Source organism: Capra hircus, chromosome 2 (assembly GCF_001704415.2).
Source record: "Capra hircus breed San Clemente chromosome 2, ASM170441v1, whole genome shotgun sequence".
In the NCBI taxonomy this organism is placed as follows: Eukaryota; Metazoa; Chordata; class Mammalia; order Artiodactyla; family Bovidae; genus Capra; species Capra hircus.
The window spans coordinates 1,768,682-1,796,050 of NC_030809.1; the positions used below are offsets into that span (position 1 = coordinate 1,768,682).

Below are 27,369 nucleotides of genomic sequence, written 5' to 3' on the forward strand. Positions count from 1 at the left end.
GACAGTCTCCCGGGACACGGCCAAGGAGGAATGCTTCGGTGGAGACGGTGGGAAGCCTGGGCCTCCACGCTGCTGTGGGCAGCTCTGCTGCGTCCTCGTCCGCACCACGGAAGTCCATTGTCTTAAGAGCTTGATTAACTGCACATGTTGCTAACACCTGCTCAGAAACATAACAAGACACAGGGACACGGGTCCCAATCAGGGTGTGTGTGGGTGGGGTGTGTGACTTGGGGCAGATCTCCAGAATGTGTGTGTGCGTGTGTGTGTGTGTGTGTGTGTGTGTGTGTGTTGGGGGAGGGGCATTCGTGCTGTGCAGAGAATCCTGGACAGGATCTGGAGGGCCTAGTTGCCAGTCCAGGCACTGCCACTGACCGACGGTGTGACTATAGGCAAATCTCTCCCTCTGTCTGACCTCAGTTGTGCTAATCTGTAAAATGGAAGACCAGTGCTCTCCAGTAGAAATCTGCCTTTAACTGCAGATTAAAGTCCCAAGGTACTACTTTACTGAATTCTCAGCACTCGATAATTCCATTTTGCAGACAAGGAAATAGGTTCAGAGAGGCTGAATACCTTTCCCAAGGTCACATAGCTGGGAAGTGGTACAGCTGGTCTCTGAACCCTGGGTAGTGTGATCTAGGAGCTTCCCAGGCGGCGCTAGTGGTAAAGACCCGCCTGCCAATGCAGGAGACACAAGAGACGTGGGTTTGATCCCTGGGTCGGGAAGATCCCCTGGAGGCCGGCATGGCAACCCACTCCAGTATTCCCACCTGGAGAACCCCATGGACAGAGGAGCCTGGCGGGCTACGGTCCACAGGGTTGCCAAGAGTCAGACGTGACTGAAGCGACTTAGCGCACACACACAGTGAGATTCAGGGCCCATGCTCTTGGCCACTGTCCTATACTGCCTCTTTCAAAATAGTGATACAAATGATAGCAGTTAAAATTGCTCAGCTGTACTGCGGGCTTACTATGTGCGGGGCATCTGGTAAGCATCATCCCATTTACTCCCCGAAGCCCTCCTATAAGGAAGCTTCTAGGTGTCTGATTACTGTTTGCTCAGTGAAAAAGAACAGAGGAATGAGTGATTTTTGAAGGTGCCCCCTGCCCGGTTCTGAGCCTCTAGCACTCTTGGAGGGTACACATATCGATACGTATCAGCCACCATAAGCAGGGCCAGAGACAATCATGCTGGTTGGTTGTTGGTTGGTCAGTCACTCAGTTTTGCCCAACTCTTTCACGGCCCCATGGACCGTAGCGCACCAGCCTCCTCTGTCCACAGCGTTTCCCAGACAAGAACACTGGAGTGCCATTTTCTTCTCCAGGGGATCTTCCTGACCCAGGGATCAAATGCGTGACTCCTGCCTTGCGGGTGGATTCTTTATCATCTGAGCTATCGGAGAAGCCCCACCAGAGAACTTTGCTAAGCTCTAATTGACATGGTCCCTTGATCTTTGGGGCACCTGAGTTAAACAGAGCCGCCCACAGGAGCAGTTCCCCCAGGGATCTCAATTAAAGGTCTGCCTGAGAACTGAGTGTGTCAGGTAAATGAGCGTCTGCGAGGGCTGAAGTGTGCACTCAGGGCTAAAGGTGCCAACAGACACAACCTCTTTCCTTCTTTCCAAAGATGGACATGATGCGGTTTCACGCAGTGTTGGAGCCCTGGGGTCTGGGAGTTCCAGTTTCAAATCTAAACTCTGTGAGCCCCAGAAAGTCCCTTCACCCCTTAAGTTTCCCCATCGGTAAAGGCATCACGGACTCGATGGACGTGAGTCTGAGTGAACTCCGGGAGATGGTGATGGACAGGGAGGCCTGGCGTGCTGTGATTCATGGGGTCGCAAAGAGTCGGACACGACTGAGCAACTGAACTGAACTGAAGACAGGAATAAATAAGCCCTTTCTGTAGACTCATGAAATGAAGTGAGCTCGCTCAGTCGTGTCCGACTCTTTGCGACCCCATGGACTGTAGCCCACCAGGCTCTTCCATCCATGGGATTCTCCAGGCAAGGATACTGGAGTGGGTTGCCATTTCCTTCTCCAGGGGAATGTCCCGACCCAGGGATCGGACCCAGGTCTCCCGCATTGCGGGCAGGCACTTTACCCTCTGAGCAGCCAGACGTTAAGGGCTTAGAACACCTCCTGGCTCCTAACCTTTGGCCACGGTTGGTTCTTGCCGTGGAATCCAGGCTTGCAGTGAGTTCTAGAAAAGTTAGATTGCAGACTCTGTGATGTGTGGATAATTCAAAGATTCTGGTGTATCTCTCCCGGCTCGCAGTCCCCACCCCGCTTCCCATCTGCTTCCTCCCGTCTCCCACTTAATTACACCTCTCCATCTATTGCTCTCCCCGTGTTTCCTGTCTGTGCGGCTTCCCTTGCGACAGCGCGTGGCGGCTGTCTGAGCGAATGAATGGTTCCTACCTGGCTTCATCTCACTAGATCTTAAAATAGAGTTGTTGCCAGGTGCGTGTCGCCCCCGCCAGACTGTGAGCTCGAAGTGCCGTATCCATTTCATCACCAAGCGCCTACGGCAAGTACCTGGCACCATGCCCGGCACCTAGTAGGTGTCAGGAAACGTTTGTCGGATTTAATTAAACTTAACTGGAGTGAAAACCCCTTGCAGGAAGGAAGCACTCACCCCTCTTCATTTTCTCTGCACCCCCCACTGCACTTGACCCAAGGCTACAAGAAGCCAGAACTGACAGCCTTTCCTAAGCAGAGGCCTAAGATTCTAGCTCCTGTCCTGCGGGTGACAACGCGGCTGGAGAAATGAACTGCAGGGATCCTATACCCAGTGAATTCCTAGCATGCGCTAAGCCCTTTCATAGCGATTTACTGGTTCATCCTTCGAATATGCCTGCCAAGGATTAGTCCCATTTAGCAAATCGGGAAGCTGAGGCTCACGGCTTTGGTAATCGGCCCAAGGATGAAACGGAGGCGGTGGTGGCCTCGCTGAAACGCTGGCTCCAGGCTTGAACTCTCAGCGTCGCGCGGTGCCCGGGGGCACTGGCTCTAGCAGACCAGCCAGCGGCGGGCGGTGAGGACGGGCAGGGGGCTGGCGGGGGGCGGGACCAAGATAAGCCAACTTTAGGGGGAAAAGAAGAAAAGAGGGCAGACTACTGGCTTAAATACCTCCCAGAGTCATCTGCTCTCCGCTCGCTGCGCCCCCCCCCCGCCCCCCCCCCCCCCCCCCTCCCGGCCGCCATGGTCTAAGCTACCCATCTCTCTGGCTTAAACAGCCCTCTGTTTCCAGTCTCAGGTCATGTTCTGCTCTTGCCTGAAGCTGTCAATGGCTCCCTACTGCTCTCAGGACAAAGAAAAACTCACAACCAGCGCTGGGCTGGTAAACCTGCTCTGTGGGGGCCGGGGCTGGGGGCAGGGGAAGGAAATAAACAAGGAAGCCCTGATTTGCAGTGGTGGCTGATTTCCATGGTGTAAGGATGCCCACTGGGCCATCTGTTTCAACCTAGCAGCGGTTTAAAAACTGGTTCACAATTCCCAGGAATGTCACAGTCAGCTCTCAGGAGCTGGCGGGAACCGGCCCCCACACATCGCTGTGAGCGGTGACCCACTAGTGGTGCCCTGCAAGTCTCCCGAGCCCCACTGGGTACCTCATCCCCCACCTTGCCCTCCCAGCACAACATCCTGCCTCTCACACCCCTCCCCTCCTCCCCCCGCCACCGCCACCCTGAGCCAGCTGCCACGAGGCTTTTGCACATGCTTTTCCTTCCACCTGCCTACTGCTGCTTCCTCAGATCACAGCACAGGGTCACTTCCTCAGGCCTGGGCGGGTCCCTGCACTCTTGGTCACACCAGGTATCTGATGCCCTGAGCCCAGTGGACCGTGGTGATCTCTCCATTCCCGGTTATCTTCCCCGACAGGCTGTAAGCCCCGGGCGGCGGGACCCTCATCTGTATGCCCAGCAGGGACGCCATTCTCACGGCACTTGATGCCGGGGCACCCCCTGGAATTGCGCAACATTCGTCCTCTGGCACAGCGCCTGTTGGGCTTCCCCGGGGGCTCAGCTGGCAAAGAATCCACCTGCAACGCGGGAGACCTGGGTTCGATCCCTGAGTTGGAGAGATCCCCCGGAGAAGGGAAGGGCTGCGCACTCCAGTATTCCTGTCTAGTGAATCCCATGGGCAGAGGAGCCTGGCGGGCTACAGTCCAGGGGGTCACAGAGTTGGACACGACTGAGCGACCTTCCCTGTGTCACGTTTCACCGCGCCTGGCAGAGGGCCTGGCCCGCCCTAGGCCATCAGTGAACTCTTTCTGAACCTTCCAGTGAAGCCTCGCTCTCTCTGCGCTTCTCTTTGGGTAGCTCCGCCCACCTCCATCGAGGTGGTGGCCGCTGACACCCCGGCCCCCTTCAGCCGTTACCAAGCCCAGAACTTCACGCTGGTCTGCATCGTGTCGGGAGGGAAACCGGCGCCCACGGTGAGTACCACTGCAGCCGCCCCTGCTGCGTCCCCTCCTGCGTGGCTTGTCCAACGGCCCGGGTCAGCACGGAGCTCACCTGCAGAGGCCACTGTCCGCGTAGGTGCTCTCTGCTCTGTCTGCCTGCTCTGACCCTGCCCGCTCACCTGACCCGCCTGGATGTCCCTGAGTCTCTCTTGCCTCCTGGTGAGGTGAGGAGGACCCCCACGTCTCCTGGACCCTGAAGTCCCTGAGCTGCAGTGAGGGTGATCATCAGGGCATCCCAGCTTCAAGCACACCCCCACCCCAGTCACTGAACAGGATGGAGACTGATGAGGCCCCGGAAAGGGAAGCGAAATGGAGAGAGGCCCCCCTGTGTCCGTGACAGAGCTGGGACTCAAGGTCGTGCCCTCCAGCTCCAAGTCCGCTGCTGAGGGTGGAAAGGAGGGAGGGAAGGGGGGAGGAAAGTGGGCAGGGAGGAAATGGGGACTCTCTGTTTTGGCTAACTCCTTACTAGTCTCATCCCACCCACTTTGAGGGGGGCTTCCCTGCTGGCTCAGCAGTAGAGCCCACCTGCAGTGCAGGAGACGCAGCTTCCATCCCTGCATCGGGAAGACCCCCTGGAGGAGGGCCCGGCAACCCACTCCGGTATTCTTGCCTGGAGAATCCCTTGGACAGAGGAGCCTGGTGACCCCAGTCCATGGGGTCGCAAGAGTCGGGTACAACTGGGCGACTAAACGTCGCCGCCGACTGCTTCGAAGTCTGTTGCTGCGGCTCCTGAGTTATTGTCACAGCAGCTTGAAGCGGGTTGGGCACGGTAGGACCTCAGGGCGCCCGGGAGCTGGGTTCCAGCCCCTGACGCCACTTGTGCCAAGTGACCCTGAGCAGGAAAGCCCCCCTCTGCTTCTCAGGCTTTTTGAGGAGGTTTAGAGTGTGGACAGTGTTACAGCTTTTTAGCCTTTTTAGAAGCAGCAGGACCTGTTTGATGTAAATGAAATATACATGGAAGCCCCGTGTAGAAGATCTTTAAAAGTGAAGGAAGGGCAAGTTGCCCTAATGGGTCCTGAGGCTCGTCTGTGGAACCCTCAGGGCTCCCTGCAAACCCCCCTGTGGTTCAGCTGCTAAAGAATCTACCTGCAAGGTGGGAGTCACAGGGGGTGTGGGTTAGATCCGGGTCGGGAAGCTCCCCTGGAGGAGGGCACAGCTACCCACTCCAGTATCCTTGCCTGGAGAATCCCCACGGACAGAGAAGCGTGCCAGGCTGCAGTCCATAGGGTCACAAAGAGTGGGACACAACTGAGCGACTAAGCCCAGCTCACGGGGCTCCCTGAACCGTATCGAGAACCCGTGGGCTGCATGCTCCCAAGGCCCCTTTCAGTTTTGACCTTGTGAGTTTCACACATCACAGGGATTAGGAGGGGTAGAGTGGAGTTAGCGGCTTCCCTGGTAGCTCACGTGGTAAAGAATCCGCCTACAATGCCAAAGACCTGGGTTCGATCCCTGGGTCGGGAAGCTCCCCTGGAGGAGGGCACGGCAACCCACTGCAGTATTCTCGCCTGGGAAATCCCATGGACAGAGGAGCCTGGTGGGCTGCAGTCCGTGGGCTCACAAAGTGTTGGACACGACCGAGCAGAGTGCAGCCATGGGCAGGGGGAGTAGAGGTCCAGGTGGGGAGGCGGTTCTCCTTCCAGACCCTCGACTGTCCCACAGGTGGGATCCATGGGGGGTGATCCTGGGACCTGGGCCAGTTCACCCCAGGCCGTGGCCCAGGGAGACCCAGCTGTCCAGGACGGGACAGGAGTAAACAGGTGTGAAGAGAACCGGTGCAGGGCAATAAGCAGGTACCCAGCGGCACAGCAGGCCGTGGCGGGGAGCAGTGCGCCTGTGATTAGGTCCTGCCCCCTGGCCTTGCAGCCCCAAGGACACAGACCAAAAGCAGCCTCAAAGCCAGCAACCAGTTAGGGCAGGACATGGTCCCAAGATTTCCCCCTCGGAACCCATAAGGAGGTCTGGCCTCCCTAAAGTGAGACAAGCTGGCCTTTTTCCCCAAAGAAAAACTCCTTTTCTGCACAGCACACACACACACACAATTCTACTCACAGTCCCGAGGCTGCCGGAAGACCTCCCCTACCCCCGACCCCTGCTCCAGCCCGCGGGCTCCTGCCATTTAAGACATAGCAATACGAAATTCAAATATATAAGAGATCCTCATCTCCCCGCATTCCAGGCACCTTTATGTTTGCCTGGGACGTCAGAACTTGAAAGAATTCTTTGATATAAATTACAAACCTGCTTTTGAAGCACTTTTCAAAAAAAAAAAAAAGGGAAAGAAAGAAAAACCCCAAAGCAGGCTATTATGTGCATAAGAGATCCTTCGTTGGAGCTATAAACGCTGATAGCCTCTGCACACCCCGCATTTCACGCACCCTCCCACACCCTCCTCCTGGCACCCCCAGCTCCCTTTCCCCACTGGCACTAGCGTCCCCAGAGCTGCTTCCTGGCCTCCCCTCTCCCTGCCTCCCTCAATTTATTTATCTCATTTAATATATATATATGTATGTATATATATATATATATATATATATATATATATACCCAATCCCCACAGGCCTCTGGGCGTATGTACCAAAATAAAAAGACAGCAAATTAAATTAAATGCCGCCTCTCAAAACTCAAAGTCCCTATTAGCAGAGAAAGCGAGAGGACGCCGGCTTTCGCCCCATCCTGCCCCAGCGCCCTCCCCTCAATACACACACCTCTCCTCCTCCTCTGACATCTCATTTACTCTCTGGTGCCCCTCTACCTTCTTGCCCTGCTCTCTCCAGGTGGCCAGGGACCACCCCCTTGCAGCCTGGGGTTGGGCGAGGGCTGCCAAGGGCTGTGTTCAGGGTCCTGTTTTTGCTCACTGTCTCTGAGCATCCAACAGCCTCAGGAAGCAGGTGTTCATATTCCCTTTGTGGACGTGCGTGCTAAGTTGCTTCGGTCGTGTCCAGCCCTGTGCGACCCCATGGACCGCAGCCCGCCAGGCTCCTCTGTCCATGGGACTCTCCAGGCGAGAACACTGGAGGGGGCTGCCATTTCCTCCTCCAGGGGACCTTCAAGGCTCGAACCTGCATCCCCTGTAACTCTTGCACTGCAGGCGGGTTCTCTACCACCGAGCCACCAGGGAAGACCCAGCATTCCCTTTACAAGTAAGGAAACTGAGGCTCAGAGAAGCTCATCGGCTCAGCCTCTGCCACCAGAGCCTGCGTGTCCGCGCTGAACTGAGCTGCCTCAGAGTGCTAGGGGTGCTGGAGGGGGAGGGCCAGAGCGGGGTCCATCCAGAAGGCTACGAGGAGCAGGAGGGGCCTCCTGCGGCCAGTCCCTCTGAGAGCCCCTTGGGAGGTCCCGGTCACTGGCGCCAAATCTTTCCCCCCACCTTCCTTGCAATTCCAGGTCTATTTCAAGCGAGACGGAGAGCCCATCGACGCAGTGCCCCTGTTGGAGCCGCTAGCAGCCAGCTCTGGTCCTCTCCAGGACAGCAGGCCCTTCCGCAGCCTCCTGCACCGTGACCTGGATGACACCAAGGTGCAGAGGTCACTGTCCCTGCTGGACGCTGAGACCCGGGGCGGGCGTCCCTCCACGGAGCGCCCCTCCCGCAGCCTGACCCCGGACCCCAGCAGCGTCATCCAGCCGACCACCGAGAGCATCCCCGAGACGGTGGTGAGCCGCGAGTTCCCCCGCTGGGTGCACAGCTCGGAGCCCGTCTACTTCCTGCGGCACAGCCACACCCCAGGCAGCGACGGCACGGTGGAGGTGCGCGCCCTGCTCACCTGGACGCTCAACCCACAGATCGACAACGAGGCCCTCTTCAGCTGCGAGGTCAAGCACCCAGCGCTGTCGATGCCCATGCAGGCCGAGGTCACGCTGGGTGAGGCCCGCTGGGAGACCCTCTGCAGCGGCCCCTCCCTGCAGAGCCGGGCGGTGGGCAGCCTTGGAACAGGGCGGTGGGTCGCTGGCCACCCTAGAGATGGGGAGAAGACGGAGCAAGCCGGGGTTCGGGTCGGGCACGGAGGTCAGGGTCAGGCTCTTTGGGAGGTTTGCTGAGCTGGGTTGGAGGACGTGGGAGGCTACGGGGAGGTCTGGGGATTCTGGTCCAACGGGATCAGGAATATGGAAGTCTCGGAAGTTTGCTAGATCAGTGTTAGAAACACGGGAGGTTTTCAAGGTTGAAGATGGGTGGAAGGTACCAGTCCCAGGGAAGTTTGCTACGCGAGTGAAGGATACACAGGAGTTGGGACTTGTAAGATAGGGCTGCTGAGTCAGGTCAGGGAAAGATGAGGACATGGAGGTGACAAGGGGGTTTTCTCGATTGAATAAGAGACCCACGAGCCCAGGGAAGAGTTACCAGGCATGGATCATGAGCGTGGCAGGTTGCAAGCTGGTCGGATCAGGGTCAGGACTGCTTAGCGGTTATGGAAGCTTGGCCAGCAAGGGGCGGGGAATGTACCAGCTGTGGGAGGGCACCACCCTGGCTGAGCACCACGGAGACTCTGCACCTGCAGGGATGTGGGAACTGGCTCAACCAGGGAACTGGATGCCCAGGGTCAGCTCAGCCCGAGAATCCAGTCCCCTGCCGGGGACTTGGGGGACTCTGCTTCTTCTTCCCGCAGAGCACCAGCTCAGCCTGTCCCCAGAGCAGCTCCCTAAGATCTGATCCATCTCCCAGCTGAGTAGAAGCAGGGAGAAGCAACGTGTGGAATATTCTCTAGAAATACGAGACCCTTCGAGCCAGCGTTTGTATTGACTGGGGTGGGGTAGGGCAGGGAGATGGTCTCAATGACCCTGTACTGGTCCCCTCTGCTCACAACACTTTGGACCTGACTTTCAGCACCCAGCAGCTCAACTCGTAGCCCAAGGAACCTGGGCTTGTCCGTGCAGCTCCCCCAGTGGTGAGCAGTTGCCTGGAAACACCCGCAGCCCCCAGCCCAGAGCCCCCACGACAGGGACAGAGAACAGTGACTGCTGGCAACTGAGACCCCAGCCTGTGTTGGGCGGGTGGCAGCAGTGGGCAGCAGCAGGTGGCAGGCAGCGGTGGGCAGCGGCGGGCAGCGGGCAGTGGCGGGCGGCGGCGGCGTCCAAAGGGCATCTCTGCTTTCAGCAGGCCCACCAGAAAACCCAGCACCAAGTCTGCACCAGACACCAAGAGAAAAGATTTCGTGTATGTGTACACCTAATATGCGCCAGGAACACATGCCAGGGTCCTCTCATTCACTCTTCACAGGCAGTTTACCATGCAGTCCCATTTCACAGGTGGGCAAAACTGAGCCTCGCGTTGGTGGGATCCCTTCCTTTGAGCCACCAACTTAGAAACAGCAGAGCTGGGATTCCCAGCCCTTCTGCTGGTGCCTTCTCCACTTCCCCCTATGCCAGCTGCTGAACCTACCGGCCCCAGGACTGGGCACCCTTGCTGGCTATGGGTTAGTTCTCTGAGGACCCATAAAAAAGTCCCTTTGATTCCCGGAGGCCAGTTGCCCACACAGAAAATGATCATAAGGGCTAACTAGCATTTACTGAACACCTACTGCCTACCACAGACCGTCGCTTTCCTCGCATGACCCCAGCAGATACCCCGATTGTTAACCCCCGGGTCACTCGATGAGGTCAGGGCTAGCAGTGCCCCATAGCACAGAGGAGGCGACTGAGGCGACTGAAGCACGCTGTCCACGGTGAGTAGGGCAGGGGCGACTCCAGCGTGTGTTGCCCCAGCCTCCACGCACTGAGCTGCCTCGGGCGTCTGCTGTCCCGGCGCCTGCCCCGTAAGTGCCATTTGCTCTTCACGCCAGGGAAGCTCAGCAAGCACCCGCTGCGGGCAGGCCCTGTGTCAGGGTCCAGGGTCTCTCCCACGCAGAGCACGCCCAGGCCCCTCTCCCAGGCTTCCCACTCTGCCAGGCAGCCCCGCCCCCATTTCTCTGGACCCTCCATCCTTCCCAGAGCGCTTTCTCGCATTTGAGCCTCCCTGTCTGCAAGATACAGTCTACTTCCAGGCTGGCAGTCAGAGGAGCCTCGACCCCTCCTCAGGAGGCTTTATCCGTGGAGGCCACCCCTGGCTCTCTCACCGAAGCCTTGGCTTCCCACGAGAGGGCTCCCTGGCCCACCCCAAGAGAATGAAAAAGTTGAGGGCAGACGAGGCTTCTGAGCAGCCAGGAAGGGGAAACTGCAGCTCCCCGCTCCCCGTGATGGAGCGGTGCTGCGCCCAGATGGTTCCTCCTTCCATGTGGCGCCACCGTGACATGCACCCCCAGTCGTCTTCACCAGAGCAGGAGAAAGGCCGGCTCATGGGCAGTGGACATGATGGGCACGGGATTAGGGGACCCGGCAGGGCCACCCAGGGGAGGGGGCCAAATAAGCTGCGCGAGTGAAGAGACCCTCAGGCTGGCTTCCTGTCTCATCTCAGCCACTGTCAGTTGGTCGGGTCTCAAGCTTCTTGGGACTCTGAGCCTCGTTTCCTCACCTGCTGAGCGCGAAGAGCAACTGTAACCTCGTGTATGTATGGGGCACACCCTGGAGCCAGGCTCTGTTCCAGATGCTTTCCCCGCAAGATCTTCTTGCAGGGACCCCACGAGGCGACTGAGAGGTGCCATCAATGTCCCCATTTTATAAGTGAGGGACCCAGGCTGAGAGCAGCCCTCCTTGGGTCACCCAGCCAGGTCTGACCCCAGAGCCTGTGCTCTTAACCACTGCGCCCTACTGCTCACCGGTGTGGCTGTGGTGAGGAGCCAGGGAGCCAGTGGCTATGGCCAGTGGACGGTGGTGTGAGCCAGAGGGGTCCTGAGCGAGGGTCTGCACGTCACGCAATCAAGGCATCCTGCACTCTGGCCATGTGGTGGGAAAGCGCGCTGCAGAGATGACCTCAGGGCACGCATGCCAAGCGCCTGCTCAGGACTTTAAAGGTCAGGCCAGCAAGGGCTGGGGCATGCTTCCCTGTGCCTTCCCTTTGTGTGTGCGTGTGTGTGTGCGTGCACATGTGTGTGTGAGTGTGCGTGTGTGTGCACACGTGTGTGTGTGCGTGCATGCATGCGTGTGTGTGCCTGCATATGTGTGTGAGTGTGTGTGTGTGCATGCGTGCATGTGTGTGCGTGTGCGTGTGTGTGTGTGTGTGTACGCCAAGCTGCTTCAGTCGTGTCCAACTCTTTGTGACCCTATGGACTGTAGTATTCCCCCTGCCAGGGATGCCCGCTCAGTTCAGATGCCATTGTCCCCAGGAAGACAGAGGCCTGGTGGTCCTAGAGTCCGTGTCAGGAGACGCCAACTACCTTCTTCCCATTGATCAAAGCAGAACGCTTGGAGTCACCCACTTTCCCCCCCTTTTCTCCTTCCCCACAGCCAAGCCATCCTTGAAAGTGAAAGCCACTCAGTCATATCCAACTCTTTGCGACCCCATGGATTATACAGTCCATGGAACTCTCCAGGCCAGAATGCTGGAGTGGGTAGCCTTTCCCTTCTCCAGGGGATCTTCCCAACCCAGGGATCGAACCCAGGTCTCCCGCATTGCAGGCGGATTCTTTACCAGCTGAGCCACCAGGGAAGCCCAAGAATACTGCAGTGGGTAGCCTGTCCCTTCTCCAGCGGATTTGGGTCGGGGTCGCCTGCACTGCAGGGGATTCTTTACCAAACGCCCTGGCGGCTCCCCCTCAGAATCGACCCCACTACCACCTGCCTCGTGGTTTCCTCTCCAGCCTCCCCATCTAAGCACCGGCAGTTCACACTGGATCCGTGCAGCAGCCCCAAACTGGCCTTTCTGCTCCTGCTCGCGTCCTTTCCTAGTCTCCACCCTGACTGATCTAAAATATAAATCCACGTACACACCCACCCCAAACCCTACGAAGGTAGACAGATTGATAGAAGAAAAGACAGTCCAGAAATAGACCCACGTACAGTCAGTGGGTTTTTGACAAAGGTCCCCCCAGGCTGTTCAATGGGAAGACAGAACTCGTCTTAACACGTGGGCCTGGAAGTACGGGATACACTTAAGGAGAAGATGAACCTGGCCCCTACCTTGCATACACACGATTAATCCGAGATGAGTCATAGACCTCAACGTAAAACCCAGCATCATAAAAACCTCCAGGGCAAAACACAGGAATATATCTTTGTGACATTGAAGCGGGCAAGGATTTCTTAAAAAGGTCACCCAAAGCACTAAATGCAAATTTGAAAATTGGTGAATTGGACTTAATCAAAATTCAGATCTTCTGCTCCTAAGAAGACACTTTCAAGAAAATGGAATGAGGTGAGATGAGAAAGCAAACTACAAACTGAGAGAAAATACTCTCGACACAGATGTGTGGGGAGGGATTTATATCCTGAATATACAAAGAACCACTACAGATCAATAACGCCACATTTTTAAAAAGAGGGTATACAAATGGCCAATCAGCATATAAAAAGGCATATAAATAATATCATTAAGGAAATATACCGAAAACCTAAGTGAGATACCGTTCACAGCGACTAAAATGCCTGCAGTAGAAAGATGGACAGCAGCAGATGCTGGCAAGGATGAGGATAAAAGAACCTTCACAAGCGCAGGGTGTGTGAGACAGCACTGTTGCTCTGCAGACTGGTAGTTGCTCACAAAGATGAGAAGACTCCTCTGCCCCGTGACCCAGCAATTTCACTCATAAACACTTATCCAAGAAGAATGGAAACATACATCCACGAAGACTTGGGGCTTCCCAGGTGGTGCTAAAGAATCCACATGCCAGTACAGGCCTTGCAAGAGATGTGGGTTCGATCCCTCGGTTCGGAAGAGCCCATGGAGGATTAAACGGCAACCCATTCCAGTGTTCTGGGCTGGAGAATCCCATGGATAGAGGAGCCTGGCGGGCCACAGTCCATGGGGGTCTCAAAGAGTCACCCACAACTTAACACACACAAAGACTTGGATGTTCACTCCTCATCAATACAGAGGAATAAACTCCTGAGACGCCAATGACATGGATGAAGCTCAGAACATTGTGCTAAGTGAAAACAGACAGCGGGGTACGCACTACACGATTCCATCTGTATGAGCTGCTAGGACATAAAACCACCTCTGAGGATAGAAAGCAGAGCAGCGTTTACCTGCGGCCAGCGGAAACTGACTGGGAGGAGGTCTCAGGGGACCTTTGGGGGGGATGGGAACGTTCTCGAATTTGAACGGGAGAGTGGTTACACAGGTGTTCACATTTAGCAGGGTTTATCAAATTGTGTTCTTAAGAACAGTGCATTTCCCTTCTGTGAGCTTCATCACAATTTAAGAATATATGAAAGTCAAACAAAGCAACCCAAAACAGACTGCGTCGTGTGTAAGCTTGCACCCCCACGGAGCTCATCTTTCACGCTCTCCTCTGCTCCATCTGCTGCTGCCGCAGGGTGCTCCTCACCCTTCCCTGAATTCGCCCAGCTCAGGCCCACCGCCGTGACTTTGCGCTGTCCTCCCTTTCTGCCTGGAATAACCTGACCCCAGACCATCTCGATCCCCCCTTCCCTCAGGTCTCTGCTCACATTTTCTACCCAAAGGCTCTTCACTTGACCTCTCTTTCCCGGCCTCCTCTGGGCCCTCCTCGAACTCCTGCCCTTGCTCGTTGCCTGGCGTTGCGTTTATCTCCATCGGCAAGTGTGTGCGAGGCTTCCCAGGTGGCTCAGTGGTAGAAAGAATCCGCTTATCAGGGCAAGGTGATGCAAGAGACGAGGAGGGATCGATCCTTGGGCCGAGAAGATCCCCTGGAGCAGGAAATGGCAACGCACTCCAGTATTCTTGCCTGGAGAATCCCATGGACAGAGGAGCCTGAGGGGCTCCAGTCCATGGGGTTGCAAAGAGACAGACATGACTGAGCATGCATGCGTGCAAGTATGTGACATATTTTCTTATTGCCTGGATCTTCCACTGGAGTTTAAGCTGTCTGTGGACAGGGTCTTATGCACACGGTACAGGGCTCAGTGAAGATTAGACACGGCAGTGCATCGGAGTGCTTCCCGCAGCGACGGAGCAAGGACTCGGTGAATACAGGCGGCTGTTGTCATTCATTACTGTGTCCCCAGCATTGCCCTGCAGAGTGGCCAGTGCAGATTGGGTGCCCAATAAAGAGCTAGATACATACAGCACAGGGATGGGTGGGTGGCTGAGCAGATAGTAGGGTTATGGGTAGGTATCTGGACAGATGATGGAGAGTTCACGAAAAAGGCGAGAAAGTGACTTGACTCCCCTAGGCCTTCCTTGCCTTATGAGGACAATCTCAAGACGCTGGAGGTTTAAACGAGATCATGCATCCTAAGGTGCTTAACCGAGTGCCTGGCACTCAGGATGTGCTGGACAAATGCCCTCAAACCCACACCATCTCCCAGCACTCCTAACAGCCCAGCGTGGTGGGCAGGCAAGGGTTGCCGTGGCTGTTCCCATCCTGCATTTGGGGAAGCCGGGGAAGGGACTGGTCCAGGGGCGCAGAGGGACTCCTCTCCTGCATGGTGGACGCAGCAGTGGGAGCTGCCCCCTCCCCATTGCTCTGTCCCCTGGCGCGGCCCGGCTCTTCCCCGGTGCGTCTCTCCACCCCACGCGGCCCTTCAGATGTCTTGCTCGTGATTTAATTAGCAGTCCTTTGGTGTCATTCTCAGAGAACGAAATTGGCAGTGCCTGGGCGATCACTTGCGTCCGCCAGCTGCTCTGAGTTCTTCTCTGAGAGCTCTGAGTGGGAAAGAGAGGCTTTGGGAGCTGGTGGGGCGGATGAGGAAACCCCGGGGCGGCCCCAGAGCCTGGCGACAGAGCCCTTCTGCTGCCGCCCCTGGAAGGTGCTCGCAGAGAGAGGCACAGAGCGGGGCACTCCGGTCTGAACTCTACCTCTTTCCCTGGCCGAGAAGTCTGCGGTGTCTGGCCCAGTCCACACCCCCATTACCCTCGACCTTCAACCTCAGCGCCATGGCCTGGCTGTTCCCTCTACCTGGAACCCTTTTCGGGAGCTTCCTCTCAGCTGACATAGCAGCTCGGAGGAGGAGATACTTAGACCCTGACTCCCCGCTGGTCCGAGTCTCCACGATGCTAAGGCTCTCATGAGCTCTTGTTCACATACTCACTTTGTATCGAATGTCTCCCCTACTAAGGTGTGAGCTCCGTGTCAGCAGACACACACCTCCATCACCACCGTGTCCCCAGCCCTGCCGAGCAGCTGGCTCAGTAATTCCTTGCTGGATGAACGAGTGAGTGATAGAAGGATCTGGCAGACAGAAGCTTGGTGTGAAAATAACGGGAGGAGAAACTGGCTCTGTGGGGGACCTTGGATAAGCCCCTCTGTTACCCTTGGGCTATGGTTTCTCCAGCGGTCATGTACGGATGTGAGAGTCGAACTGTAAAGAAAGCTGAGCGCCGAAGAATTGATGCTTTTGAACTATGGTGTCGGAGAAGGCTCTTGAGAGTCCCTTGGACTGCAAGGAGATCCAACCAGTCCATCCTAAAGATCAGTCTTGAGTGTTCATTGAAAGGACTGATGTTGAAGCTGAAATTCCAATCCTTTGGCCACCTGATGCGAACTGACTCATTTGAAAAGACCCTGATGCTGGGAAAGATTGAAGGTGGGAGGAGAAGGGGACGACGGAGGATAAGATGGTTGGATGGCATCACCGACTCAATGGACATGGGTTTGAGTAAACTCTGGGAGCTGGTGATGGACAGGGAGGCCTGGTGTCCTGCAGTTCATGGGGTCACAGAGAGTTGGACACGACTGAGCGACTGAACTGAACTGAAACCCTGGGCTTCGGTTTTCCGATCTGAAACCTGGGAGGATGAAGCCGGTGATCTCCGTGGCTCTTCCTGCCCTGATAGTCTCTAGGCCTGCCTTGGGCGTCACGTCTCCCAAGTTCAGAGACGTTAAGGGGCCTGAAAGAAGTGACGCCAGATGGGGAAGAGAATCAGGAGGACACAGACCAGGCCCAAGGAAGGAGATGGCTCCCCCCATATTTCGCTACCTTCCACTCACCTCCAATCCAGAGATTCCAGAAAAAACAAAACAAACAAACAAAAAAAACAACCCATGGGTCAGATTAACTTGGAAGAAAGTGCTCCGGGGCAGAAATGATGAGACCCGACATTTGGCCCTGGTGCTTGCTCACTGTGTGACCTTCGGCAAATTTCTTCCCCTCTCTGAGCCTCAGTTAACTCAACTGTACAACGGGGACAACATGGCAAGACCCCACCTCACAAGCGTTTATTGCACATACTAGTTTGAGTTTCTAGCGGTACTGGCTGCTGGGGCAGGTTCCTCCCTGTTTGCAGCTGAGTCATCTCTGGGGGGCACCTCCCTGGGGCATCCCCGACTCCCCGTCCCCCGGGCATCTGTGATCTGACCCTTCGTCGCACTGGCTTGCACTTATCTTCTGCCCACACTGAGTGAACCCCACCAGGGCAGGGGGTGTGTTCTGGGTGCCATCAAGTGCTCAGCTCTCAGCCGGGGCTTGGGAACTGTGTGTGAGTGAGCGCACTGGATGGGAGCCTTCTCTTCCGTTCCCCCGCCCCTCCTTTCTTTGCTGAGTCCCGTCTCCCCGCGCAAACACACAGCCCTCTGACCCGGCCTTTTCCTCCTTTACAGTTGCCCCCAAAGGACCCAAAATCATGATGACGCCCAGCAGAGCCCGGGTCGGGGACACCGTGAGGATCCTGGTCCACGGGTTTCAGGTGAGCCTCGCTCTGAGCAGCTGAGAAGGGGAGGCTGGGCGGAGCCCCAGCCTCCCTCCCCTTGGCCTCCAGCCCCGCCAACAGGCCCTAGTCTCCTAATGTGCGTGATGGCAAAGTTGGCCTCCTGAGAGACAGCACGCATGGCTTTGCCCGCCCATCTGCAGCTCAGAGCCCCGCAGCATGTGGGCTCGACCTTCTTTTCAGCCCTAGAGTCCTCTTCTTCCCAAGGTTCCGGGCAGCCGCTCCCAACCCGGCGGATGGGAATGTGTTACCCGCGCCCCGCCAGGCCCTGCCTCTGGCCCCCTTCCCGCTCCGGCAGGAAGGGTCCTCCTATAACTCCGCCCTCCCCTGCTCTGGCCAACAGAACGAGGTCTTCCCGGAGCCCATGTTCACGTGGACGCGGGTGGGGAGCCGCCTGCTGGACGGCAGCGCCGAGTTTGACGGGAAGGAGCTGGTGCTGGAACGCGTGCCCGCCGAGCTCAACGGCTCCATGTACCGGTGCATGGCCCAGAACCCGCTGGGCTCCACCGACACGCACACTCGGCTCATCGTGTTTGGTATGCTGCGCCAGACCAGGGGGTCAGGAGGGCTACCCAAGGCTGGCTGGGGTTGTCCCAAAGAGCTGGGCGCAGCAGGGGCCCGAGTTCCCCAAATTTCCCCCAGGAGGTGCCCACGGTGAGGCACTGGCGTGCTGCGGGTGAAACAAAAGCAGCTTTGGAGCTTGGGAGCCCTGGGTTCAAATCTCAGATTTCCCACTCGGTGACTGATGGGGAAACCCTGGGCAAGCCGTTTCCCCTCCCTCAGTCTCTCCCTCTGTAGAATGGGGCCAATACCTCCCAGCCCGCAGACGCCGTGTGCTTGCCCTGAGAGGCGTGGTGTCGTGACGGCCAGCAAGTGCTGCGTAAGGGGCCTCCTTTGCCGAGTTCTGAATGCCGGCCGTGCTCTAGATCTCTTTCTGTTCTTCCCGACAGAAAACCCGAATATCCCAAGAGGAACAGAAGACTCCAATGGTAAGTCTCCAACCTCAGAGCTTCTAGCGTGAAAGCTCTGGTCCCCCAAACGCTCCCTTTGCTTGCGCTTGCCCCTCCCCCAGGCCCTAGGGGATTGTCCTCTACTTGGGTAGAATCAGGGTCAAAGGTCAGGAGTGGGCACTAAAGCCGTTAAGGGGGACCCAGTATCCCTAAGCAGCCAGCAGGGATCTCCAGGGACCAGGTCTTTCTGGGAGACCAGCTTCCATGACCCCAGGAGGATATGTTCAACCCTGACCCTGGGGTTGTGGTCTGGGGCCCTTGGCCACTTCGCAGGATGCTGGGCACACAGACCAGTGCCTCAGCAGGGTCCTTTATGCTGCCCCTGTCTCCAGGCTGGCCCTGACCTGGAGACCAGCCCGTAGGGCCCGGATGCCCCTCCCAGGCCTGCAGCCCTCCCCTCCCCACACTGAGCTGACCCCACATTTCACGATGCGTCCCCCCACACTCCTGGTCCCCGCTGCGGGGTCCTGGGGGCCCCTAGGGAGCCCAGCCTGTGCCCAGCAGGCCTGGGACAGGGAGGGGATCACACCCAGTCAGCTGGGACCGATGGCAGGGCTGGGGCTGGAATCCAGCGTGCCCCAGCACTGAAGTACAGTCTCGTCCAGGGCCCTCCAGAGCTCCGGGGTCCCCAGGGCCCACACCCCCCCATTCCCCCGAGAGAGGCGGCGTGGGGCCCCTGCCCTGACGCCGCCCCCCGCACAGGCTCCGCATCTGGCCCCGCTGGTGTCCGGCTCACCTTGGTGCTCGCCCTGACAGTGGTCCTGGAGCTGACGTGAAGGCGCCACCTCCGCTCCCTCTGGCACTGGCGTCCCTGCGACCGGCTTTCTTTTTTAAACTATTTCCAGTCTTGTTCTTAGTCTCTTTCTGTCCGTGTCTTGGCTCCTTCGGTCAGTTTAATTAATACAGAACACTTTTCCCCACCTCCGTCTGTGGCTCTGAGTTCTTCACGTTCTGCAGCAGCAACGGGGCGCCTCCCGGCATGCAGCCTTGGCACAGGCGGTGGCGGGGCGACAGGGCATGCGAGGAGGGGGGGAAGGGCAGCACCTCGTCTCAGCCAAATCCAGGCTTGGGAGGTCGCCAGAGACTTTGCTCAGGAACTCTACGCTCCCTCGGGGCCAGGTGTAATAGTCAGCTCTTGCCACAGTGATGCTGCCTAACAAAGCAACCCGAATCACAGAGGCAGGAAATAACAGGCATTACTAATCATGTTCATGTTCAGGATCAAGTGGTTCAGCTGATCTAGTCTGCATTCTGGAGGAGAAAATGGCAACCCACGGCAGTATTCTTGCCTGGAAAAGTCCATGGACAGAGGAGCCTAGGGGGCTACAGTCCACGGGGTCACAAAGAGTCGGACAGGACTGAGCACAGCACAGCAGTCTGCCTTCACCTGCAGCCCTGCTTCAGGCAAGAGGCTGTCTGGCCTGGATTCCAGGCTTGGGGTTGGACCTGGGTCTCCTCCCTGGGTGTTTGCTCTGGGGCCCAGGCTAAGGAGGTGGTGGCTGATCCTCTTACGGTGGATCGTCAAAGCTCACGAAAAAAAATGCAAACCAGGCAAGTACATTGACGACACCTGCCTGTCACGTCCACTCTCTTCAGCCAGAGTAAGTCACATGGCCAAGCCCAGCATCAATCAGGGTCACACGTAAGTCAGTGGTGGAGGTTCCAGAACTTCTTACTCAGCTACTAGACGGTTCACCAAGCCATTCAGCTGTTGGAGGGAAGGACTGAGAGTGTCTGGGGGAGGGTGGCCTCTCTGAGCCACGGCCCAGACCTGAGAGTCGCCAAGGAGAGACCTGGAAGAGTGTGTTATTCAGCCAGGAGAAGCTGGGCTGCAGTAACACACTGACCCCAGAGTCTTACTTGATTAACACAATAAAAATTTTATCTGGGCTCATGAAAAGCCCAGGGCAGTCTGGGTAGTCCTCTGCAACACGCGGCTTCTGGAACCTGCACGGCAGAGGAGAGGGCGGCCCACAGAGTGATGCCCCGAAAGGACGTTCATGCTGTTTTTTAAATTTTTTGTAAACTTTTTATTTTGTCTTGGGGTATAGCCGATTAACAACGCTATGACAGTTTCAGGTGAACACCAAAGGGACTCAGACATACATATGCCTGTATCCACGCTGCCACATGACATGTGCTGTACAGCAGGTCCTCGTTGGCTACCCATTTTAAACACAGCAGTGTGTCCATGTCCATCCCAAACCCTCTAACCATCCCGTTCCCCCGGCAACCATAAGTTCGTTTTCTAAGTCTGTGAGTCTCCTAAGATGCTCACATTCTAACCCCAAGGACCTGTGAATATGTTACCTTATGTGACAAAAGGGATTTTGGCCAATGTGATTAACTGAAGGATCTTGAGGTGGGAAGATTGTCCTGGATTATCCAAGTGGGTCCAATCACAAAGGGTTCCTTATAAGAGGGAGACAAGGAAGCAGCAAGCAGGGGGAGCTGTGATAACAGAAGCAAGAGGTCATCGTGATGCTGGGAAGGGGCCGTGAGCCAAGGAATCCAGGCAGCCTCGAAGCTGGATCAGGCGAGGAAACACTCCCTCCTTGAGCCTCCGGAAGGAACCAGCCCTGCCAACAGCTTCACCCTGTCCGGCTCATCTCAGACTTCCCACTTCCAGGACTCTCCTAAGAGAATAAATTTGCCTTGTTTTGAGCCTCCAAGTTGGCGGATAGGAAACTGGCCCAGTCACCCAGGATGTTTTTCAGGCTCAGGCCCTGCAGTGGCATGGTGGTGGGGGTTTAGTGGCTCAGTCGTGTCCAACTCTTGCGACTGCATGGACCATAGCCCACCAGGCTCCTCTGCCCACGGCATTTCCCGGGCAGGACTACTGGGGTGGGTTGCCATGCCCTTCTCCAGGGGATCTTCCTGGCCTGGGGATGGAAGCTGCATCTCCTGCACTGCAGGCAGGTTCTTTACTGACTGAGCTACAAGGGACGTCCACAGGGGCAGAGTCCACACCGATCACATCCCATCGACCTGGGGGGTTGCCCTGTCACTTCCACCGCATCGCTGTTTTTTGGTTTTGGGGTTTTTTTTTGGGCAAACGTGAGCTGTAAGGCCAGCCTGGATTTAAGGGATGGTGTAATCGATTCCACTTTCGGGTGAGAACTGCAAAACCGTATGGCATAGTGTGTGGATGCAGGTCAGGCGGCAGAAGCTGTGTTCACGATCTACAGCAGCCCCACACTCTGAACTGGATATCCTAGAATCTTGGTTTCCCATCCACCACGTCACACATTCTCATTTCAGCTGGGAAGCCCAAGTGGCTCCCCATGGCAATTCCTCTTTTAAAAGCGTGACAACTGAATGACCCATTCACACGGTGCATATTGGCCTGCCTGCATCTTGCAAGCAACAGGGCAGAAGTTGATTTTCAAGTGTCGAAAGGTCTGTCATGTCCATCACCCTCAACATCCAGGCCAGCTCAGCAGCAGCCACCACGTAGCGCCACCTGCCTCCTCAGCCTCCTTCCTTCTTCCCCGAAGGCCTGCTCTGTCTCACCAGAGCTACCTGCCACCACCCCTGCTGCCTCCCGGCAGTCCGACCTAAGCCAGTGTTGCGCAGGGCCTTTGCCTGTTGTCTGGAAGGAATGAAACAAGATTAGTTCCCTCTTTTTACCTTACTAGAGGGAAGCCCATGTAGGCATGAAATTGGAATCACTTTGCCCTATTAACAGCTCTGGCGCTGGGTTCCTCGGCCCTTAGAATGCATCACCATCTCAGCAGCAAGTGAATGAGCCATATAAAGTGGGCGGGGACACGCCCAGAGAGAGTCATCTGGGAGGCCTGCCGTCTGCAGGGGACGGGGTGGCCATCTGCTTTGGGCTCTGAGTTTGAGGACACTGAGCCCTGAGCAGGCTAGAAAGGGTGATTTGTCCGACCTAGGACTGCAAGGATGCAAGGTGGGATGGGTGACGGCAAGCCCAGCCTGGCAGGGAAAAAGATGCTTCCTTTATTTGTCTGCCTGGCTACTCATTCATTCGACAGACTCTGAACACCCCTCTGGTCTGGCTGCACGCCAGGCAGGGGAAACACCAAGACCAGCTGGGCAGATCCGCCCATAAACAGCACCGAGTCCCTGCAGAACGACAGACTCTAGGAAAAGAGGGGCTGAGATGCCACGTGACAAGTATTGGAACAAAAACATCAGAGAGTGCAATAGGGTCACAGAAAGGGTGCAAGACTGTCCCGCCTGGGGAGGCCCGGGGGGCTTCCAGGAGGTGGTGCCCTGGCAGCCAGGGCCTGAAGGACAGGAAGGAGCATCGGAGCCAATTCTGCCACCTTCCCAGTCTGGCTCCAGGTCAGTGGGCCCAGCTGTCGGTTGGTGCAGAGACCCCTGCTGGGCCTTGAGGGGGCCAGCCCCCTTCCTAGCGCATCAGCCAGGGGGTCAGTCCCCCTCCTCCCATCAGCCAAGCGCTCAGAGTCAGGCTCATCAACAAGGACGCGGCAGCTGGGGTTCCCCATCACTAGGCCACAGGAAGTGGGAGGTTAAGTGCTGAATGAGGGAGAAGTAGGTAGAAATGAAACAAGGACAGAGGAGAGTCAGAGAGAAGCAGAGACAGACAGTCAGACAGAGGCAGACAGACAGACCGGCCCTGACGCCCAGCGGGGGCGGCTGAGCCGCAGATAGCCCAGAGCTGGGGACTTTTCCAAAAGCACTTAAGCTACCACGACAGCTATTATGCCCTTGGTCTCCTCCAGGGAAGACAGCCCTGAGATGTGTGGAAGGAAATGGATGTGCAAAATACACGCACTTTTTCCAAATGGGCCCGATTGCCAGCGACAGGCCTGAATGTGAGCACACACAGCGGAGCCCCGGGCAGGCAGCTGCATCTGACCTTGCGGCTGAGCTTCGTGGAGGCCGCCGCCCCCGCCTCGCCTCTGCTCCCGCCGCCCCCTCTCCCCTGCCCCAGGTGGGCTGTCCCCACCCTAGGCTCTTATTCCCTCCTGCCTCTTCCTCCGTGGATCTGGAGGCCTCAGGGCCACAGACAAACAGCATTTTGGAAGAGGCCTTCCCTAATCTCGCATCCCTACCCTCACCTTCTCAAACAACCTCTCCCAGAGACCTTCCTTCTCTGACCTCAGGGACTGTCCTCCCCCTGTGACAGCCAAGGGTTTGAAAGGCTTTGGAGCTGAAAGTTTTTGAGGACTCAGACGGCAGCTTGACCACATTCCCACTGCAGCATCCTGGGCACGTGGCTTAAGCCATCTGAACTCAGCTTTTCCAACTATAAAATGGGGATAATTATACCTCATAAAGGTGACGCTCGGAGAAGGCAATGGCACCCCACTCCAGTACTCTTGCCTGGGAAATCCCATGGACAGAGGAGCCTCGTAGGCTGCAGTCCATGGGGTCGCTAAGAGTCGGACACGACTGAGCGACTTCACTTTCACTTTTCACTTTCATGCATTGGAGAAGGAAATGGCAACCCACTCCAGTGTTCTTGCCTGGAGAATCCCAGGGACAGAGGAGCCTGGTGGGCTGCCGTCTATGGGGTCGCACAGAATCGGACAGGACTGAAGCGACTCAGCAGCAGCAGCAGAGGTGACGCTAGCTGCGAAGAACCCTCCTATCAATGCAGGAGACGTAAGAGACGCGGGTTCAATCCCTGGGTTGGGAAGATCCCCTGGAGGAGAGCACGACAACCCACTCCAGTATTCTTGCCTGGGAAATCACAAGACAGAGGAGCCTGGCAGGCTATAGTCCATAGGGTTGAAAAGAGTCAGATACGACTGAGGCAGCTTAGCACACATGCACACACGTCACTCACAGGATGTGCGCAACAAATTAAATAGCAACAGTTCCACACATAAGAACTTGCATAAATATCAACATCCTATATTTAGGAATTTACCACGTACCGGATCTTCTCTACCGGCTAAAGGCTGTGCCAAGCACTTTGCATGTATCATCTCATTTGATCTTTACAACAACCTTGAGGTACAGGAAGCATTAGATTCATTTTCCAAGTAAGGAAACAGGCTTAGAGTGGTTACGTAACTCGCTGAAGGTCACACGGGAGAATAAAGGCCTGGACCTGAGATCCAGACCTAGGAGAGAGGCTCGTACTCTGCAGGTACTTTGCTCATTAGCTGAGAAGCCCAGCACAGAGTCAGGTGTAGACCAGAAACTCAGTGGATTCCGTTTTTCCTTCCTTCTCCCTGGAAACTCCTCCAAGGCAGGTGGTTCTTCTAAATATTCTAAGGATCTCAAGGTGGTCAGTCCAGGGCCAGGACCCTGTGACAGGTGTTTAAAGAGGTGAGCTCTAAAGCCAAACTCTCCTGGACTCAAATTCTGTCTTTAAAAGCTGCTGACTAGCTGTGTGGCCTCAGGCTATTTTACCAAAAAAACATCTTTGTGATTGGGTGGCCTGTCTCTAGAATGAGGCCCATAACCATACTCAGCTCTTGGGGCTGAATGAGACGGAGCATATAAAGTACTTAGAAAGACACTGTCTGGCATGTAATACGTGCTCAATAAATATCACCCGTCATTCTCACTCACTTGGCACAAGATGCTAACATTAATCTCCAGCCTTTAGTAATAGATAAAAGATATCCCGTGGTCCTTCCCCCCAAGGTCATTCTGCCTTTAACTCAAGCCAGCCAAAGGAGAGGGGAGTGAAGAAAGATGGGAACAAAGGCAGAGGAGCCTACAGTTACGGAACTCAGATGCTTACAAGGCTGTGTCAACCCGTCCACACCACAGCCTTCCAAGATAGGAGCTCCATGCTCGTTTAATAAACAGAGCAAGGAGGAGCCTCGGGGCAGGAGGGGGCCAGGCCCAGAATCACGCAGCGGTGGGTAAGCAGGGGCCCGGCTGGAAATTCCAGCCTCTTCACGCACATCTCCCCGCCTCACGCTGACTGGGAGGATACAGCCTCCCCCCACACCTCACATCCTCTGGGGACGCCAGCAGAGAACCACCATCTCCCATGGGCAGGGGCAGCCTCGGGGGACAGACAGCAATCTAACAGAAAAGGGAGGAAGGAGGGGGCGGGCACGCCCTCCAGACCCCTGGGTGCCACGTAAGGCCCATCCCTCACCCCCTCCAAAGGAACGACCACTCCCTCCCAGCTAAAGCAGACGTATGTGTGCATGCCTCCGGACGGTACGCAAGGGCGCAAGTCACGACCCCATGGACCGTAGCCCGCCAGGCTCCTCTGTCCACAGGATTCTCCAGGCAAGAATACTGGAGGGGGTTGCCGTGCCCTCCTCCACGGGATCTTCCCCACCCAGGGATCGTACCTACATCTCTTCCGCCTCCTGCGTTGGCAGGCGGGTTCTCGGTCACCAGCGCCACCTTGGAAGCCTTCAGAAAGGTATGCTGAGTCTCAAACGTCAACCCATACTACAGCTGGGAAACAGAGGCCCTGAGCAGCTCTCCCTGGGGTCACAGAAGCTTAGCGGCAACATGAGGACCAGAAGCTGGGTTGACTCACCCTCACCCTTTTTACTGGAATGACACTCGGTGATCTGCCTGGGAAAGAAAATATCAGCTCCCCCGGTGGCTGCCTCTTTCACCTCTCTGGGGACGTAGGAACCTGTACTAGGGAAGAGTTCCAGGGCTGACTAGACTCACAGCAAGGGCAGAAAGCTTCTGCAGCCAGAGCGGGCCTCTCCGAGGGCTGGGGACCATGCCAAGCAGGCTGAGATCCCAGCCTGGTGGGCCCCCGGCTGCCTCCTCCTAGGATGCGAGCCGTCTACCCGGGGGGACCCAGACGGGGACCCACCCTCAAAGGCAATGACCTTGATCCCGCTCAGAACCCTCCTAGGCTCAGGATACGGACTCAGGTTCTAACAACCCCGAGGGCTTTTGTGAGAGGTTCCGGGGAGAGATCCTGCAGGAATCCAGGTCTGAAATAACAACTTTGCTTCACTGGGCACCTGCTTCTGTCTTGTCCTTTTTTTTCCTCAATTTCTCAGAAAATATATATATACGAGTGAATGTGTGTGTGCCTACAAGTGTGTGTGTGTGTGTGTGTGTGTGTGCGCGCGCGCGCGCACACGTGCTTTGAGGTTGTTCCTGGGGGACTATTAACTAAGAATAATTTATCCAAGAAATTTGTTATGTTAGAATTACCAATTAGATATGATTATAACTTGCCATGGCTAACACGGCACTACAGTTGGAAATCTGAATCCCATTAAAATCTAATTAGCATATATTAAGTCGAAGGCGGTTTTACTGCAGTGCGCCAGCAGGTTTGAGCAGCGCTGGGCCTGACAGGCGGACTCACTGCCCACTTTGGCACGTGGGCCACATTGCCCACAGCGCCCAGAGGAATGCCAGGAGGACTCTGGGCAACTTTTCCTAAAATGGGGAGCAGATGGTCCATGCCGACAGACAGGGGCAGCTCAGAAAGTGGACTTGCATTCCAGGCTCTGACCCTCGATGAGTGGCCAGAATCCAGGGAGAAGTATCTTTGACTGGACAAGACCCTGATGCTGGGAAAGACTGAAGGTGGGAGGAGAAGGGGATGACAGAGGATGAGATGGTTAGATGGCATCACTGACTCACTGGACATGAGTCTGAGTAAACTCTGGGAGTTGGTGATGGACAGGGAGGCCTGGCGGGCTGTGATCCATGGCGTCGCAAAGAGTCGGACACAACTGAGTGACTGAACTGGACTAAACTAACACAGTCAGGGTGCTCTGGGGTCACAACTCTGGACTAAGGTGGGGGTTGATTTTGGTAGCCCCTGGGGGCAAGTTAGCTTTGGGGCTGAATGTTAGCCTCAGAGATGGATCCTTCCATGGGCTTATGGTCATGGTGGTCCTAACGTGTAGGACTTAGCTGCTATCTCCTTGGACCTAGAAAGCCCCTGGCTCAGGAATAGCAAACACTTACTGGGCTCCTACAGTGGGGCTTACTTTCTCATTCTCATTTAATCTTCATAATCAAGAAAAGACCCTGATGCTTGGAAGGATTGAAGGCAAAAGGAGAAGGGGGCAACAGAGGATGAGATGACTGGGTAGCATCAGTGATTAAATGGACATGAATTTGAGCAAACTCTGGGAGATAGTGAAGGACAGGGAAGCTGGCACGCAGCAGTTCTTGGGGTTGCAAAGAGTTGGACTCTAATTAGCAATTGAACAACAACAAATCCTCTTAAGAAATCCAAGAGAAAAGCTCTAGTATATGCCCATTTTACACACAGGAAACCTGAGGCTTAAAGAGGTTAAGGCACTTTCTCAAGATTGTGTAGCCATTAAGTGGCAGAATCAGCG

At 56.1% G+C, this 27,369-nt stretch overlaps 1 protein-coding gene across 1 annotated transcript in view; it reads left to right on the top strand.

Annotated features, from left to right (window-relative positions):
- The window catches only part of IGSF21 (immunoglobin superfamily member 21), a 276,364-nt gene extending 257,317 nt beyond the window's left edge, over positions 1 to 19,047 (top strand). Inside the window, exons 5-10 of the mRNA XM_018054731.1 lie at positions 4,317 to 4,432; positions 7,847 to 8,321; positions 17,011 to 17,096; positions 17,461 to 17,653; positions 18,068 to 18,106; positions 18,830 to 19,047. Of these exons, the coding sequence (XP_017910220.1) occupies positions 4,317 to 4,432; positions 7,847 to 8,321; positions 17,011 to 17,096; positions 17,461 to 17,653; positions 18,068 to 18,106; positions 18,830 to 18,903 (983 nt within the window). The 3' untranslated portion in view covers positions 18,904 to 19,047. The remainder of the gene's footprint in view (positions 1 to 4,316; positions 4,433 to 7,846; positions 8,322 to 17,010; positions 17,097 to 17,460; positions 17,654 to 18,067; positions 18,107 to 18,829) is intronic.